This window comes from Pundamilia nyererei, unplaced genomic scaffold (genome assembly GCF_000239375.1).
Source record: "Pundamilia nyererei isolate P.nyererei 1_Seehausen unplaced genomic scaffold, PunNye1.0 scaffold00102, whole genome shotgun sequence".
Lineage (NCBI taxonomy): Eukaryota > Metazoa > Chordata > Actinopteri > Cichliformes > Cichlidae > Pundamilia > Pundamilia nyererei.
Window position 1 is genome coordinate 132,845 of NW_005187503.1, and position 16,037 is coordinate 148,881.

The 16,037-nt window shown below is 40.2% G+C and overlaps 1 protein-coding gene across 1 annotated transcript in view; it reads left to right on the top strand.

Moving 5' to 3' along the window:
* Positions 1-4,920, top strand: part of LOC102194161 (TBC1 domain family member 20) — a 12,173-nt gene extending 7,253 nt beyond the window's left edge. The window contains exons 9-11 of the mRNA XM_005740598.2: positions 281-465; positions 1,292-1,401; positions 2,959-4,920. Of these exons, the coding sequence (XP_005740655.1) occupies positions 281-465; positions 1,292-1,401; positions 2,959-3,125 (462 nt within the window). The 3' untranslated portion in view covers positions 3,126-4,920. The remainder of the gene's footprint in view (positions 1-280; positions 466-1,291; positions 1,402-2,958) is intronic.
* The last annotated feature ends 11,117 nt before the right edge of the window (positions 4,921-16,037 follow it).

Sequence of the window (16,037 nt, forward strand, 5' to 3'; positions counted from 1 at the left end):
TGTGTGTGTGTGTGGAGGGGCTGGGCAGAGGGAGAGCTCTGTTTGAAGTGTGTGAAACAACAAAGCAGAATGTAGTTCATGTTTCCTCCCAGGCAGAGTACAGCGCACAGCATGGGGCTTTAACTCTTCATCTGCTTATCTGTCTGCAGTGCACTTACTGCACCTCACAAACAACACAAGCTAATGTACTATATATGCAGTCTAGTATTCAAGTGTTACCCAGAGTGATCTGCTTTAGGGTTAAAAGTTTTAACTGGTGCTTTGCTCCTCTTCTCCTCAGATTGTGTTGCACAGAGAAAAGGAGGTGAAGCAGACAGAGTGTGACATGGCCATGGTCCACCACCTCCTCTCTCGTATCCCCCAGGATCTCCCATACGAGCTTCTGATTGGCCAGGCACAGGACCTGTTCGAGAAGTACCCTCCATCATTACTGGCCAAGCGGGCAGCACTGCAGTCTCGCAAGAGGTGAGGGCACACCATTTTAATAAAGTTGTTAATTGGGCATTACTATCCCCTCAACCCACTCCTCCCTAAGCCAGGTTCTGCAGGAGGTTTCTTCCTGTGTAAAGGGAGTTTTTCCTTCCCACTGTTGCCAAGTGCTTGTTCATAGGGGGTCATCTAAACTCTGTATTATTTTAGAGTTTCTATCTTACAATATGGTAAAGCCCCTTGAAGTAACTGTTGTTGTTATTTGGTGCTTTGTAAATAAAATAGAATTTAATTGAATATTTAATAAATGCAGAAAATGCATGTAATGTAATGTCATTCCTTCAACAACTGAGAGCTGATGCTCAATAAGCACATCGTGACTGGCTCGGTGGTGCTGCTAACACTCACAGGACATTTAGTGTGTGTGTGTGTGTGATTCTGTGTGACCATTTTTCACATTTTTAAACTTTTTAGGGGGTAGTCTTAGAGGCATGATAACAGTCTCCTTTTCACTGTGTATCCTCAGCCATCAGTCGCTTTCTGCCTGTCAGTGTCCTTCGGTGTGGCTCATACAGTCATTGTTTAGGGCATGAAGTGACACAAGGCCTTGACTGACACACTGAAAGATACTGTCTCACCATACATTACCCTCTGAGCTTCCTATACACATGAGATATTGAGTTAGCAGTTCTCTGAAATTGTCTACCACTCACTTCCTCGCCTGTCTTTTTCCATCACTTTATTCATCAGACCATCTTTTCACATCATTCCAGTTATCCATGCTTCACCTTAGACCTGCCTCTGTTCTCCATCACTGACTAAATCTCCCTCTACTTTCCTTCTCTTCCTCTGCTTTCTTTAGCCGGTCCATCAGCACCTTCCAGGCATTTCAGCTCTCCACCCTCCACCAGAGGCCGGACTCTGTTCTCCAGCGTCTCACAAAGGCCCAGGGCTCCACCACCTCCAGACACGGTAAAAATAGCCTCTGTAATCTTATTACTGACTCTGAAGGAGGTCTTCACACATACAGAGTACAGACATGTAGATGGTTATGGTAAAAGTAAATTCTTTGAAGTTGGCATAATAATAATAATAATAATAATAATAATAATAATAATAATAATAATAATAATAATAATAATATCAACTGTGGAACTGTATGAAGAAAATTTGTTGGATGTTGGATCCTCAGTTTGTTACATTTGTTTTTTCCACCTCATGTAAACACAATTCTTCAAAACAAGGCAACAGCAAATATGCCATCGCCCACAATCTCTGCACCTCCCTTTGGGCCAATCAATAACAAGTAAACAAATACTGTAGCACCCCCATCAGACCAATCAAGTGCAAATTTGAATATGGCAGAACAGAACAAAAAGATGCATTATTCCCGTAGGTTTTTAGCAGCTTGTATAAGATGAACACGCAATCACAAACATGTTGTATCATTCCCCTCAGACTAAGCAGAGTAATATTAAAGCTTATTTACACAATTCCCCATAGTTTCATCAAAATTCAATTACAAGTGAGATGAAATGCATAACGGACACACAGAGGGCCGATCTATAGAACCTTCTTCTCTGCCTCTCATTAACTATGAAAAATCGTCCTTCACCTTGTAAGCAGTGGTTTTACAACACTATTGTAACTCAAGTCCAATTTTAGCTGATTTCATTGATCAAAGATATACCATGTGTTTGAAATCTTGGGGGGGGTGGGATTGCCTTTCTTCAGTATTTGCCGTTTTTAATTGATTCAAATTGCAGCCACAAAGGATTCAACAAAAATGGTGGATAGACACACTGGGAGTGATGGAAAAGGCAAAACAAAGTCAGAAGTCAGTCTGTTTATTAACACTGGCTTTCCATTTTGGTGCAGTGTTATAGGATTGTGCTGCATAACTATAGACGCAAAACACTTGAAACTTTCCCCCAGAGGTGCCAATAAAAACTGACTTTATGTCTGTGTTTAATCACTCTTTAACACAGCCACTTCTAGCTGTGGTTGGCACTGCAAATGTATAGAAAAGCTGTTTTACCTTTGTTCGGTTAAATTTGCCGCTCAGAACATTGAATTCCCAGAGCGGTTGTTATATACATGCCAATTTAAAGAGAGATCTACGGTTAAATACGTGTGACATCACCACCACCCAACAGTTTTATAAAATTAAAACAAAACTGAGAAGTTTAAAATTCCACACACGAGGTCTGTGTTTAAATGTTAAATAATGCGCTATTAATGCAGCCTGGCAGGAAACCTCCACGAAGCTTAAAATATTCAATTTTCGCTTAAAGTGTTTTTTGATTTGTGTTGATTTAACTCCATGGACATTTTTAGAAGATGTAGTCTGTTTGTTAGTGCTGAAGAGTGAACCTAATATTTAAAATAGTAGTAAAAAAAAAAAAGTCAAACTACAGCATCCAAAATAATCATAAGACTGAAGCAGCTCCTTTCTAAATTTTACAAAACCTAAATATTGCAGTTTTTGTGCTCCTCCTTATTCTGTGCTCGCAACCTCCTGACACGCAGGCCTGGAAGCTGCGTTGCCCGGGGACCGAGGCCAGCTGTGGAGGAGGGGAAACAGGATGGTGAAGATGGCAGTGTGGGGGCTGTCCGCGACACTCGGGGCAGCCGTGTTCGCTGTGGCTCAGACCGCCATGGACTGGGGACCTGAGGCATTACTTCAACTGTTCTGACGTGGCGGTGGCGGTGGTGGGAATACAGACTATTCAGCAAGAACACTGACACATGCAGTATAGGTGCACATTTTTACAAACTTGAAGCTTATCTTGAGATGGTGAAGAAAATGAGGAGGAACAATATTGGTGCCAAACAGGTTGTTGCCACTAAACCACGTTGAACAAGCATGCTGCTTGTTTTCTATAATTCAGCCTCAGGATTCTTGTACGTGTGTGTGTGTGTGTGTGTGTGTGTGTGTGAGCAGGATAACTGAAGTAGAAAGCCAAACCGGTGACAAAGAGATGAAGGTCACAAATGGGTGCAAAGCAAAAGGGTTAGTTGTCATTTTGTGGCTCTTACAGTCTGGGTGACTTGCTCCTATATAGGAGGGGATTATGCATGTCCCCCTGTCAGCGGCCCTTTACATAAGGATCCGTCCGTGCACGTGAAACACTAACACATTTTTGCTGTTTCAGGCTGCTGCTATCTATTTCTTGTCAGCTGACTATTTTGCTGATACTTGTTTTTAGTTCGTCCTGCCCGGTTTGTGTATTTCTGTTAAAGTGTTTCATTTGCTTTTTAGATCAGCAGCAATATCTGAGAGCCAAAAGTGCCCAAAGCCAGCACAGTGACACATGAGTACAAATTATTAAAGAGCGGCGTTTTCTGCTAAAAGCTTCTAGTTACTAGCAAAGAAGGGAAGTGAAAGAGAAAGATGGAGCGATGGAGGTGGAGATTTTTCTTGTGAGCCTTGTATTAATTGCTTTACTCCAGGTGGCAGCCAGTTAAATTTACAGTAGAGCGTGACACACCAAATGAGCTTTTGCGCTATCAAAATATGAATGTTGCACTCAGTAACAAGGGTCGCTTTATGCAAGCAGTGATACTTTTTGGAAAATCATTTAGCAGGAGGTATTGAAGCAATTTTTTATGTTTTCAGTTGCAGTTTTGCTGCTGCTTGCTGCCCACCGCACTGAGTGAATATGGGGAAGAAACCAGTACTTTTACATTCCTAAAATATTTAGCAGGTTTGCGCTGACATCCACCCCGAACAGCCATCACTAGAGCAAAAATACCTCATCTTCGTCTTTCGCTTTCTGCAGCTTAAAAATGACTGTTTAGCTTTAATCAGTGGACAATTTGAACAATTTCTGTAACTGAAAGATTTTTACGTAAATATATTTGTTTGTGCATCTCCCCGAATAGCATCACACATACTTAGATGCTGTTAATGCCAAAGCTAATCACAGAGTTTCATAGCCTGAAAAGCGAATATTAATAATAGAGGCCGCTTCCACCTGAGGTACACGCGTGGGTGTGTGAGGGGTTTCCTTCCAAACAGCGATGCATGCTCTCTGTTAGACTTAAATAATGAATAATTAATCAGCTTTTACAAGCATGTACCGAAGCTTCGGTTAACTCGGCTTCGCTGAAGTCACAACACTCCCCAGCCACCCAGCCTATCCCCGCTGCTTCCTCTATCAGATATGAATGTATCACATGTTTGCACAGCTCGCCGTGCAGTCTGCCCTGTTGATTTCTTCTGCATGTGAAGTCAGCCGTGCACAATCAGTTGTGTCTACAGTTTCACTGTAGTAAATTAGAGCTTCTGGGCCCCAAGCATTCATCACGGTGAGATAAGTTAATCATTATATATATATAAATAGCCTGAGCTGTACATTTGATTGCCCAGTATAAATGCATTAAATGTGCACTTGTGCAAAAAGTGAGAAATGGGAAATGTTAGCTTTAGTTGCAGGCCAGTTTTGTTTCTTTTAAAAATGTTTGGGTCGTCTGTGTTTTTATCTATTGTTTTGTTTCATTCTGTGCCTCATTAACAGTCAAATTGTTTATTTTACGAGCAACAATCTGATTGGCTATTTATTTAGATATGATATTAAATAATGACAGGGTTGTATGAACATGTGTTTAATATAACCAAATAAGAGGAATGGCTTAAATGGTTAATAAGGGTTTGCGGTTTACAGCAGTTTGGGTTTATATCTGTGCAGGTCATAGTGACTTAGATTTAAAAGCTACTTTGTGTCAGTTATCATGAGTCAGTTTAGGAGTGAAAGGAATGAACTGACATTTTGCTTCCTCGCTGAGAGTTTGATGAAGATACTACTTTGGACAACTGTAGGCAGCTTAGCATGAAGACTGGAAACGAGATCGATTTCTGGCTCCATCTGAAATCTGCCCACCTGCACTTCTGGAACTCACACAAAACATGTTTGCTTAATTCGTTTCTACAAGTTGTAATTCATTGAAGGTTAGAAGCGTTCACCGAGGCACCATAGGAAGTCACCGTGCTTGGATAGAAATGAGAGTGCTCTCAGTGTTCACATAGAGAAATACACCATATGGACTTAAGTATACTGCCAGCTATACTTTACACCCACAGGAGCTGCTCATCCTTAAAAACCCATGAGGTGAAACTCCCGGTGCGCAGTTTTTCTGCCGATGTTTACCCAGGAAAGCCTGAACCATGCCAGGAAATTGAGAAATATTGCAGGCCTCCATCTAATTCAGTGAGCTTTTGTTGAACAGTGCATTTTTCATAAATGTTTTGCATGGCTAGGTGCTCGCTGTTATACACAATGCGGCTGAAAACATCTTGAATTCAAAAATTTAGACATGTGGTTCAATACTTTAGTCCATATAGTGTAACTTTAAACTTTTCAGAGTAATATATAGAAAAGGAACATTTACTGTTGACCTAAATGCAGTAATGTCTGTTACCACTGGCTGTACTTTTAAAGTGGTTGTGTGTCGCTGTGTGTCTATGATGCTTTGACACATGATTTATATAAATCTGTTATATTCAGAAAATATTTTTTGGTTTTTGCTTATTCATAAAGTGCTGCTTGGTTTTAATATGCTGAAAAAAACACTTTGACGATTGTGTTTGACGTTACTGTGTGGTTCTATTTTGTGCCATGTATACACACATGAACACACAAGGTGAGTGGTAGTGCTGCCAGATCCTAATGAGGATTTAATTCTTGCCCCTGGCTTTTGGCGTGCTAAGATACTTTCTCCTTGTCTTTCTCCCCCCCCTCCCCCTCCTTGCAATCATGTTAAACTTCAAAAACACCCACACCAACACCTGCCCAGTCTCAGTTTGGCACATGCCTAAAAAAATGATTGAAGCCTGTTTCTGGGTCTGAGTGAGATCAGTCAAAAGAAAGACGAAGGAGGTTTCAGGCTCATTTAAATTCATAAATAAACACCATTAAATACTTTTATTTCAATAGAAGCAAACAGAAAATAGAACCCTCGCAGTAAATTAATTTCATGTAGTGCATACACTTACTTTATTGATCAGCTTTCTTGAACAGTTACAATTTTATTTATTTATTTATTTGCCTTTTATTTTATTGCTTTTCACTTGCAGTGTCTTGTTTTCCTTGCATTTCCCTTGAGTTCACAACTGAGACCTGCATGCATTTTGAAGCTGTTTTTCACTCCACCTAGTAGTAGCTAAACAAAATCCCTCTGAAGGTTCATTTCAAGAACCAATCTGGCCAGATATGATTAGTTTCTATGTTGATTATGAAAACAAGTGAAAATCAATGCAGAACAAACACCTCAGCAAACAGAAAAATAACAGAAAAATCAAGAAACTCTTTTTTATGCCAGATTATGAATTAAGTGTCTTGTTATAAAAAAAAAAACAACTTTAAGCTTCCAGTGAATTTATGACTGTTCGCTTCTCTCTCCGAGGTCTGCAAATTTCCTGAAAAAGATGCTTTAGCTGTATGTTAACACAGAGTTCAAGAGCATTTTAATGCACATTTCTGATGAATGTTACAAACTATCTTTGAACAATTCTTTTACTTTGTACTGATCTGTGGTTCACATATAAATAGAGCAGAGCAGTGAATAAATGACAAAGATAAAATATTTAGAGCACCAAAGTGAAAGTTTATTCGTGCTCTGGAAGAAAGTGACAAAAAACGTCTGTCGGGCTTTTGTCAGACTTTACAGACAACGAGGAGCACTTTGTTGCTATTGTTACTATCTTTCTGAGAAGCTGTTGGTCATTGCTTAAGATTGTGACATTGCTATGAACAAAATAAAGACATTGCTTGGAACAAGAGTTCAATTACTTTCTGAATTTCTGTGAACATATTGTTGGAGTTTTTGCCGCAAATTATTTGCAGGGAGGGGAAACTATCTCAGATTTTTGTACTAGTATTTTTAATTGATGTGCTAAGTGTACTCAGTTGTGTCAATTTCTCCGCAAATCTCTAATTGCATGATGTTTTTAAACGCACATTACTCACTGGTTACACCACTGGTTTGTGGTGTTGCCATTGTGTTTTTAAAGAACCAGACGTTATGGTATTTTGACCAGAGGGTGGAGTTGGCGGCACTGGATTCCTGGATTCCTCCCACAGTCCAAAGATATGCACATTAGGTTAACTGGTGATTCTAAATTGGCCGTAGGTCAATGAGAGTGTTGATGATTGTCTATATCCATGTTAGCTCTGCAATAGAAGAAGAAAGTGTACTTTATTGGTCCCCGTGGGGAAAACCCCTCTCTGCATTTAACCCATTCACTCAGTGAAGCAGTGGGCAGCCATTGGGCGCCCGGGGAGCAGTGTGTAGGGACGGTACCTTGCTCAGGGGTACCTCAGGGTAGCTGTTCAGGGGAATCGAACCCCCGACCTTCCGACCATGGGGCCACCACTCTACCTACTGAGCTATCCCTGCCCCTAGATGGCAACTTGTCCAGGGTGTACCAACCTTCTCGCCCTGTGACAGCTAGGAAAGTCTTTAAGCCAGCAGCATCCCTGAATTGTATGATTCTTCTTCTCCTTTTTAGGCCTCACTTCAGCGGATCATTTCTAATCTCGTTCATCCTGGTCAATCGCAGTGAAAACCTTGAATTGGATAAGTGAAATAAATATGTGGGTTGAAGGGTGGAGTGCTAAGATATCAGCTAGTGACAGCAAGCTTAATTTGAAAGCTACATCTATAGCCTGTGTCATTGCAGCACACCAATATACAACCCGCTAATTGCTGGCTAGTAACAGACTAATACTAGAATTTAATTTCCCAAAACTGGAGCAGAGTTTTCACAGCTCACTATACCATATCTCAGATAGGTGCATTAGAAATTCACCATAAGGCACAAACAGCACAAAAATGATACAGATGTCCAGTTCTGTGGCTCAAATTAGTGGAGGTGAGGTCTAGCAGACAGCTCCTGGCTCTCTGCACAGCTGCCTGTGTGGCCACAGCTGTCAATCAAAGCAGCCAGTTGTATCTGTATTATAATCATAGAAAATATGATGACTGGCTGAAATGTATGTTGACAACTGGACATTCCCTGGAGCAAAAATATCTTGTATTCCCTTGTCAAAGCCTGCCAAATGTGATGATTGTGGCTGCTTTTAATCCTGGTTTTCCATGATAGGAAGAATGAAAACAGATTTCAGCCTTAATGCATGGCAATAACTTCTAAGAAATCAGCTGCTTAGTTTTCTTGTCTTGCTTTTATTCTGCTTTTCTCTGTTTGCACTGTGCAGCTGTTGTCTGTTCGTAGCAACTGTTAAACTGCCCTCTTTGGAGAAATGAGGTCAGAAATGAGTCTGTGTGTGTGTGTGTGTGTGTAAAAGACAACGCTGTGCATCTGTCTGTCTGACCCCCCTAGGGAAACAGCCAGGGATTAAGAGTGGGGGCCAAAATCAGAAACATGAGGTGAGGCAGAAAGGCGAGGGTTAAAAGGGAGCAAGGGATGAGATGATGGTGGAGAGAGAGAGCGATTTAAAACTGCAGAAAAAGACATCTGGCGGACGTGTTTGAGGTAACAGAGAGAGGTAGCGGAGGTCCATGGAAATATGTATTTAAAGGGAGTCCCTTGAAGATTTCTAATGAGGTGAAAGGAGGTGAGTGCGGATCTGATTAGTGCTGAGAGCAGATGTGGAGAGGGATGGTTTGAGTTTATTCACGAAGCAATCTGGAGGTGTTACAGCCCTATTTTCAACACTAAATGATGACCAAGACCCCTAAGCCCACACAGACAGAAATTTTTCCATGAAGCGCCGTGTCAGCTGATAGCCAGCCACCCTCAGGACCACTGAAACTTTTCACATCTGATCTTATTGGTAAATAAAGACCAAGCAACAGTATGTGTGCATGTGTTTCTGTTTGAGAACTGTGAGGTTAGTAAGGACAGTGTCAGTGCAAGAAAAATAAAATGCTACGTGTGTGCATGTGTGCTAAACATTGTGCACATTTGGGACAACAGCTGCTCCAGGGGTTTGTCAGATTTTTTTATTTTCCCCCCCCTTTTTCCTCTCCCTGGTGACACACACACACACACACACACACATATGGCTTTAGCGCCGGCGATAACAGGAGCAGCAGCACCTCCACTTTCACTGAGCCATGACAAAACGAGTTTTATTTTAATTCATTCAGTGGATTTAGTTTTGCAAACAAACAAACATTAAAAAAAAAGTCTGTGTTGCCTGTTTTACCAACACTTTAATCACGTCGCTGTGGTTTGTAACCCTGGAACCGTCCCAAATCTTTAATTGAGTGTGTATTTTTTTTTTAAGTTAAAAAAAGGCATAAAAATCAGTGAGTATTATCTCGAGAAAAGTGCCATTTGTGATGATCACAGTATTTAAAGATAAGCCCAGATTAAATGAAATGTATCACAGTAAAGTCTCTGGTCTTTACCCAGAGGGAACTTGAATAGGGAGGTTAATTTGTGACAGATTGAAGACATTTAATTTTTAGTCAGTCATAATATTCTAATTAGCAGTTCGCAGTTAGCATTGACGCCAAAATTCTTACTTATTTGAAAGTCAAAAGCTCGATGGGCTCTCACAAAGGGTGACTCTCTGTGCTAAGGCTGGTAGACAAGATCTACTAATATCTCAGTAAGACACCAAGTTCAAAACACTTCAGGTTGGTAATTTGTCTCTAATCTTGCTAACACATTATTATAGACTGTAAAAGTGTGATGTAGTCACAGTAACGCCACCCAGCATTTCTGGACAGCGAAGTCCACGCTTGAAGTATCCAGCTAAGTATTTAGGCCACTGCTAATTTGGTGCTTTGAAATCGGATGCGGGAAGCGATGTACCTGGATATCGCTTTACAGTTGATTGGCAACCAATCTCTTTCAGACTCCGGTTGCCCGGGCAACACTTTAATGTATTTATGACCTTGTCATATGTCAGTTAAATTAATTTATATTTATTGGCACATGAAAAATGAGACAACATGCCGTCTCCATAGAAATACCCCCCCCCCCCCCACACACACACACCCAAAAATCTAATAAATAAATAGAACAGTTCAAACAGTGAATAAAAGATCTAGTAGTTCAGGTTATATAATGGGGGGAGTTGCGGCGAGCAGCTACTACAAGGTCTGATTGCTTGTGGGTAAAAACGTTGTCATTTTAAAAGTCCTTGCTTTAATGGACCTGAACCTTTTGCCTGATGAAAGTAGTTGGAACAGGTGATGGGCAGGGTGAGAAGAGTCAGCGGGAGGTGAAGATGGTTGTAATGTCTGCCAGCTCTGTCCCAATGGTCTTTCCAGCAGTTTTAATGATCCTCTGGATGGTTTCCTGTTCTGCCTTTGTGCAGCTGGAGGACCAGGAAGCCACACAGTATGTCAGCACGCTCTCCATTGCAGAAATTGACCAACAGTCTTTTCTCTCATTGGTTTCCTGAGGTAAAACAGATATTGTTGGGTTTTTCCATTGTCCAAGGCTATGTTAGTTTGAGGACAGCCCGAAAAACTTGAAACAGGTGACATGCTCTACATCCTTGCTGCTAATGTAGGCGACCTGACCTCTGGAAATCTACAGTTCTTTCTTTTGTTCTGCTGATGTTCAGACAGAGGTTGTGGTCAGAGTGCCAGACTACCAATGTATCCACTTCTTTCCCATAAGCCGACTCGTCTCTTGTTGGAGATGAGGTCAAGCACTGTGGTGTCATCCACAAACTTGAAGATGTGATTTGCCTGGGAAGGCAGAGAGCAGTCATGTTTGTAAAGAGTGTAAACTAATATTATTCCTGTGCATCAACTGCTTGCATCATAATTTAGCTCCCAATTTAGCATAATTTCAGCTGTGATCATTTGAAGTCACCAAATATCACTGAATTTCTATAGTCTCTGGTCACCACATCATTGTGAATCACCCCCTGCGTGCAACTGCATGCCCAAGAGATTCAGGGATTAATATGTATATGATATGAAAAAGGTCTTTATCCATTTGCCACTTAATGGCTTAAAAAAAAAAGAAGTTCAGAAACATTGAAGCAAACAGCACCAGCTGTGAACACTGGACCCAAGAAAGGCCCCATGGTGGATGGTCTGGTGCTGGCTACTATTGCAGATGGATTTGGTGAATTCGTTGTAGACCGTTGTTGCCCATTTTACACTAGACTGTTTACATTTCACCCGATTATTTACAATTTGCATAACATTCTTTGATGACATTAAAGGTTAATTTAATTTTCCTTTTTAGGAGACACTGTAAAATCTGTAAAATCACAGAAATAACTCCCTATTTTCTTGAAGCACTTATACTAATTGTGCTAGCAAGTGTTTTTCCACGAATCCAGTGCATATGGAACAACATTAATATTTTATTAAGAGTTGTAGTTTTCTGGCAAATGTTTACTCTCCTTTTAGTTATCATTTAGCCTCCACCAGCTTCTAAGAGAAATACCTGTCAGGTTTTCAAGTCTTGTTTTATTAAGCGGACACTTGTTAGCTTTATCTTCCTGCAGCATGATGCTGTGCACTAGTGTACAGCAAGTCCTCAAAACAGCTGCCGTGTGTCCGAATACTATTCTCATGAGTTGTAAGAGTGACCAACAGCAATTATCTCCATGTTTTTGTCTTTTAATGCAAAACATCTTCTACAGTTTACTTTCAATAGTTAAACTCCTTTTTGACTCATCAAGCAGGGCTTTTACAATATCGATTTACCATTTAGATTCATTGCTAGATTCACAGCTGATGACATCATAATTTGTGATGTTACTGATTTTAAATTGCTGTTTTTTATTTAACCGACATGAAAGATCATTGAAATTTGACCTAATTTCCGAAGCACGAGTTCTTGATTGTGATGTTTTAATGAAGCAAGTTATCCGCCCCGAGTGGGAACAGTCTTCCGCCTGCAGTAGTTTTTAATTGGCCCGTAATTTTGGATTATGACTGTGGGAATTTGGCACTAGAGTAGCCCTTGGTACCATTATTAATAAGAAAATATTGCTTACTAATTTAAAAAAAAAAAATTTATTATTATTTTTTTTAACAAAGCTTTAATTTTATAACAAACTGATGACCTTATGGCAGCTGTTGTTCATCTATTATAAAAGCTTCAGTTTTGCAGGTTATTGTGCAGTCATTACTCCAACGTAAGTGTGGCACTACACTGACGCACTTTGACCAGATCACATACCATTTAGAGCTATTTGAAACCTCCAAAGCATATGAAGTTGTTTTTTTCCCCACCACGTAGTGGCTCCGTCTGGCTCACACATACAAAATCTCTTTGTCTGCAGCTGTTTTTCTTGTTCTCTCTCCTCCCTTTTCTCCCTCTCAGCCCTTCACCCTGTCATGGATCAGAGAACATGTCCCAAAGTGCTTTACAGGCAACACACGTGCAGCATGTCCCTGCATGCTGATGTGACTTTACAGCTCCAACCTTGTACAGTAGATATGTGTGTGTCTACACAGATGGTGTGAAGCTCCACTGGTAGTTGATGTGTGGCCCTACAAGCAACAGTGTGTGAATATTTCAAACTGCATTGACCTTGAAGCAAACGTTAGCGACTGTGAGAGAAAGTATATCACATCGTGTAGCCTTTATATATATCATATTTTGAAATAAATTCTACTTTCTTCTATTGCATCTTGTCTCCACAGCTGTGGCCAGATGCTTTCATGTGTCTGTCCACCTGTTTCTTGTCAACCCAGCATCTCAGGAAGTTTACAGTTTTGACACGGACACTGAGCTGGACTCAGTGTGTGTGCTGGATAAATCAGGAGCCCCTGTAGAAAGAATTCTCACTCACATCTTGATTTGGTACCAATTTTACATCACATATCCCTCCTGACACAACCTTCCCAGGCTTGGGATCGGCACTGAGAATATACTAGCTTGCAATCTCTAAAGCTAATTCTATGCTTCCTTCCAGTCTCGATCTGGGGATCTTAGGTAAATCTATTAAGCACTACACCACAGAGCTGCTGATGAACACAAAAATGTGAGATTCTGTGTGACTTTATGATTTTCTGCAAAAACATTTCCAGATCATAATTTAACACTAAGAAGGTACTTTGGTACACCATTGCTAAAAATATTCACTCACCCATACAAATCATTGAATTCAGGTGTTCCAAACACCTGAATTCAGATGCACACAGATGTATAAAATCAAACACCTATCCAAGAATTTTTCCAAGTGTCCATGAATATTAAAGAGGTAAATATTACTTCTCAGTTGTAGTGAACTGATATAAGAAAATAAATTGTAGAAAACTAAACAGAAGAAAATAGAAGAGAAATAAGAATTTAACATAAACCAGTGACACACTCCAAGGCATGATCAACCCTGGCAGGGCCTCCTTGGATGAGGGTGTCTAGTGATAATGGTTGAAGCACCCGGTGAATCCAAGGTCCACTACTCACGATGTGTCCCAAATTTTAATATGATAATCTAGATCACTTCTCTAATCCCTAAACCTAACCAAGGAAGGTGTAAAAAAAAAAAAAAAAAAGGCAGATTAGCTTGGGATAAAAGACTGAAACACCCTGTGAAGGTGAGGCACACAATGATGTGTCCCACTGGTAAGGTTTCTGGACAGCCATCCTTCAAGACTTTCTCCATTTGAAGCAATGCATTATCAGGGATTGTAACATGTAGTCCTTTTATTGAGTCAAATTGATTGGGCTGGGGGGCGAGACACAAGGAGACACTGATGGTCTCCTTGTCCAACATCAGTGTCTGACCTCACAAATACACTTCTAGAAGAATGGTCAAAAATTCCCATAAACACAGTGAAGCTAATGTAGCTGCAAAGTGGGGACCAAAAATCCCCATGGATTAAGGATGGCACTCGAGTTCACATGTGTGAGGGTAGATGAGTGAATATTTTTGGCAGTATAGTGTATCTGCTATTACTGTGGTAATAAAATACAGGGAGCCGTACTGAGTTTGTTTGTGATTAGATGTGCACCAAGGCTAACATTCTCACAATTTTAGAGCACCATCGTCAAAATAATTAAAAACTTTATTTAATGATTGTTGATATTAAATTTCATGGCAGTTCAGTCTGTTGTCTTATTGGTGAGTGTCAGGCACCAAAAAGTGATGAGAATTCATCATGCTCGCATTAGGAGCATATGGTGCATCTGTTTAATGTGAGTTGGAAAATTTAAAGCACCAAACATACATACAATTTGACAAAAAAATTTAGTTTAAAAGTACTTAAATTAACATTTTTCATAACAAAAAAACGAAATAAAAATTATATCTAGCCAGTCCAGTAGAACAAAAAATAATAAATAAATAAACTAGATAAGTAAATTCCAGTGTGAAACTTGCTGGTGTTATATTGCTTTCATCCTAGCACAAAGAATGATATTACTGTGCATTTATGATAACCCCTGAGCCTCATTAGCCTAAACCAGACCTGGTCCATACAGCTCTGTCCATACATAACACTCATTACTCTGTATGTGCATTTGGTGTGTCTATATCTGCTCATGTGTGGACACTCGGGACTGACCCCTTGTGCCGCTCACACATGACCTCTCATCGTCTTGGTCCCTTCTTCCCATTGGTCCCAACCTCTGCTGACCTCACTTCTGTTACCATGGGCACCAGAGGAATAAGGAAGTATCCCACTGAGTGCTGTGGCTCTCTGAGCAGGCTCAGATAGTTTCTCTCTCTGGGTTTGTTGGCATTTACATGCTCATTAAGCTGGAAAGTTTTGACAGTAATGATGGTAATGGGGTTTTGTTTTGTGCGGCTTTTATAGATTTTGAAAATTTCCAATTTGACGGCTGTACACACCGTTCATAGCAAAGGGTGAAACAGTATAAGTTCCCCAGGGAAAGATTTTATATATATTATGCCATAATGTTAAAAATTGAAACTTTTGGATAATTCTGCTGACTATTACTTGCAAATTTGTTGCCCTCTACATGCACAGAAATTCTCATTAAATCAAAAATCACATTATATACTGTAGAGCCTTATGAACTTGTAACAAAAATTCAAAAAATTCCTTCAGTGTTAACAGTTCAGTTGAGTCTGGATCATGATTTAACAACAAAATAACACGGGCACTCAGCAACCTTACTTTTATAAATTAATACAATCAGGATATGAGTTGGGAACCTGCTGAGTTGAGTACCCTTCTGAAAAACCCAGATGACTTGCAGTCATTGCTGCAGACTGATCGCAACATGTTGGTAATCTATCTGCATTTATTAGCGGGCAATCTGTCTGAGTGCATGCAGTCACTTTGAATCAAACCACAACTATTTGGAGGCAGACTGGCTCCCAACAGGTGACCTGTGCAATCACCTTGAGATCAAAATTGGTCACACAGAGGTTGAGTGCTCAACACTCAACCTCTGTGTGAAAAAAGGTTAATGTAGTCACCCGGTAACCACCGAATTTTCCAAGTTGTAAGGAGGTTGCCGTCCTATATTTATTAGTGTGATTGAGCCTTTAAGTTGTGTTTTACAATTATACTGCTTTGAAAATAAAAGTATATCCTCAGTACTTTACCTAACCAACAAATATTTGGATTTTTGGAAGAAACTGGAGTGAAACCATTTGGCATTTTGGAAAAGAAATAGCTGTCACAATACGGTAGCTGTATCTTTGCTGTACTGAGAAAGTATATTATCAGTTTCAGACTCATTTTAG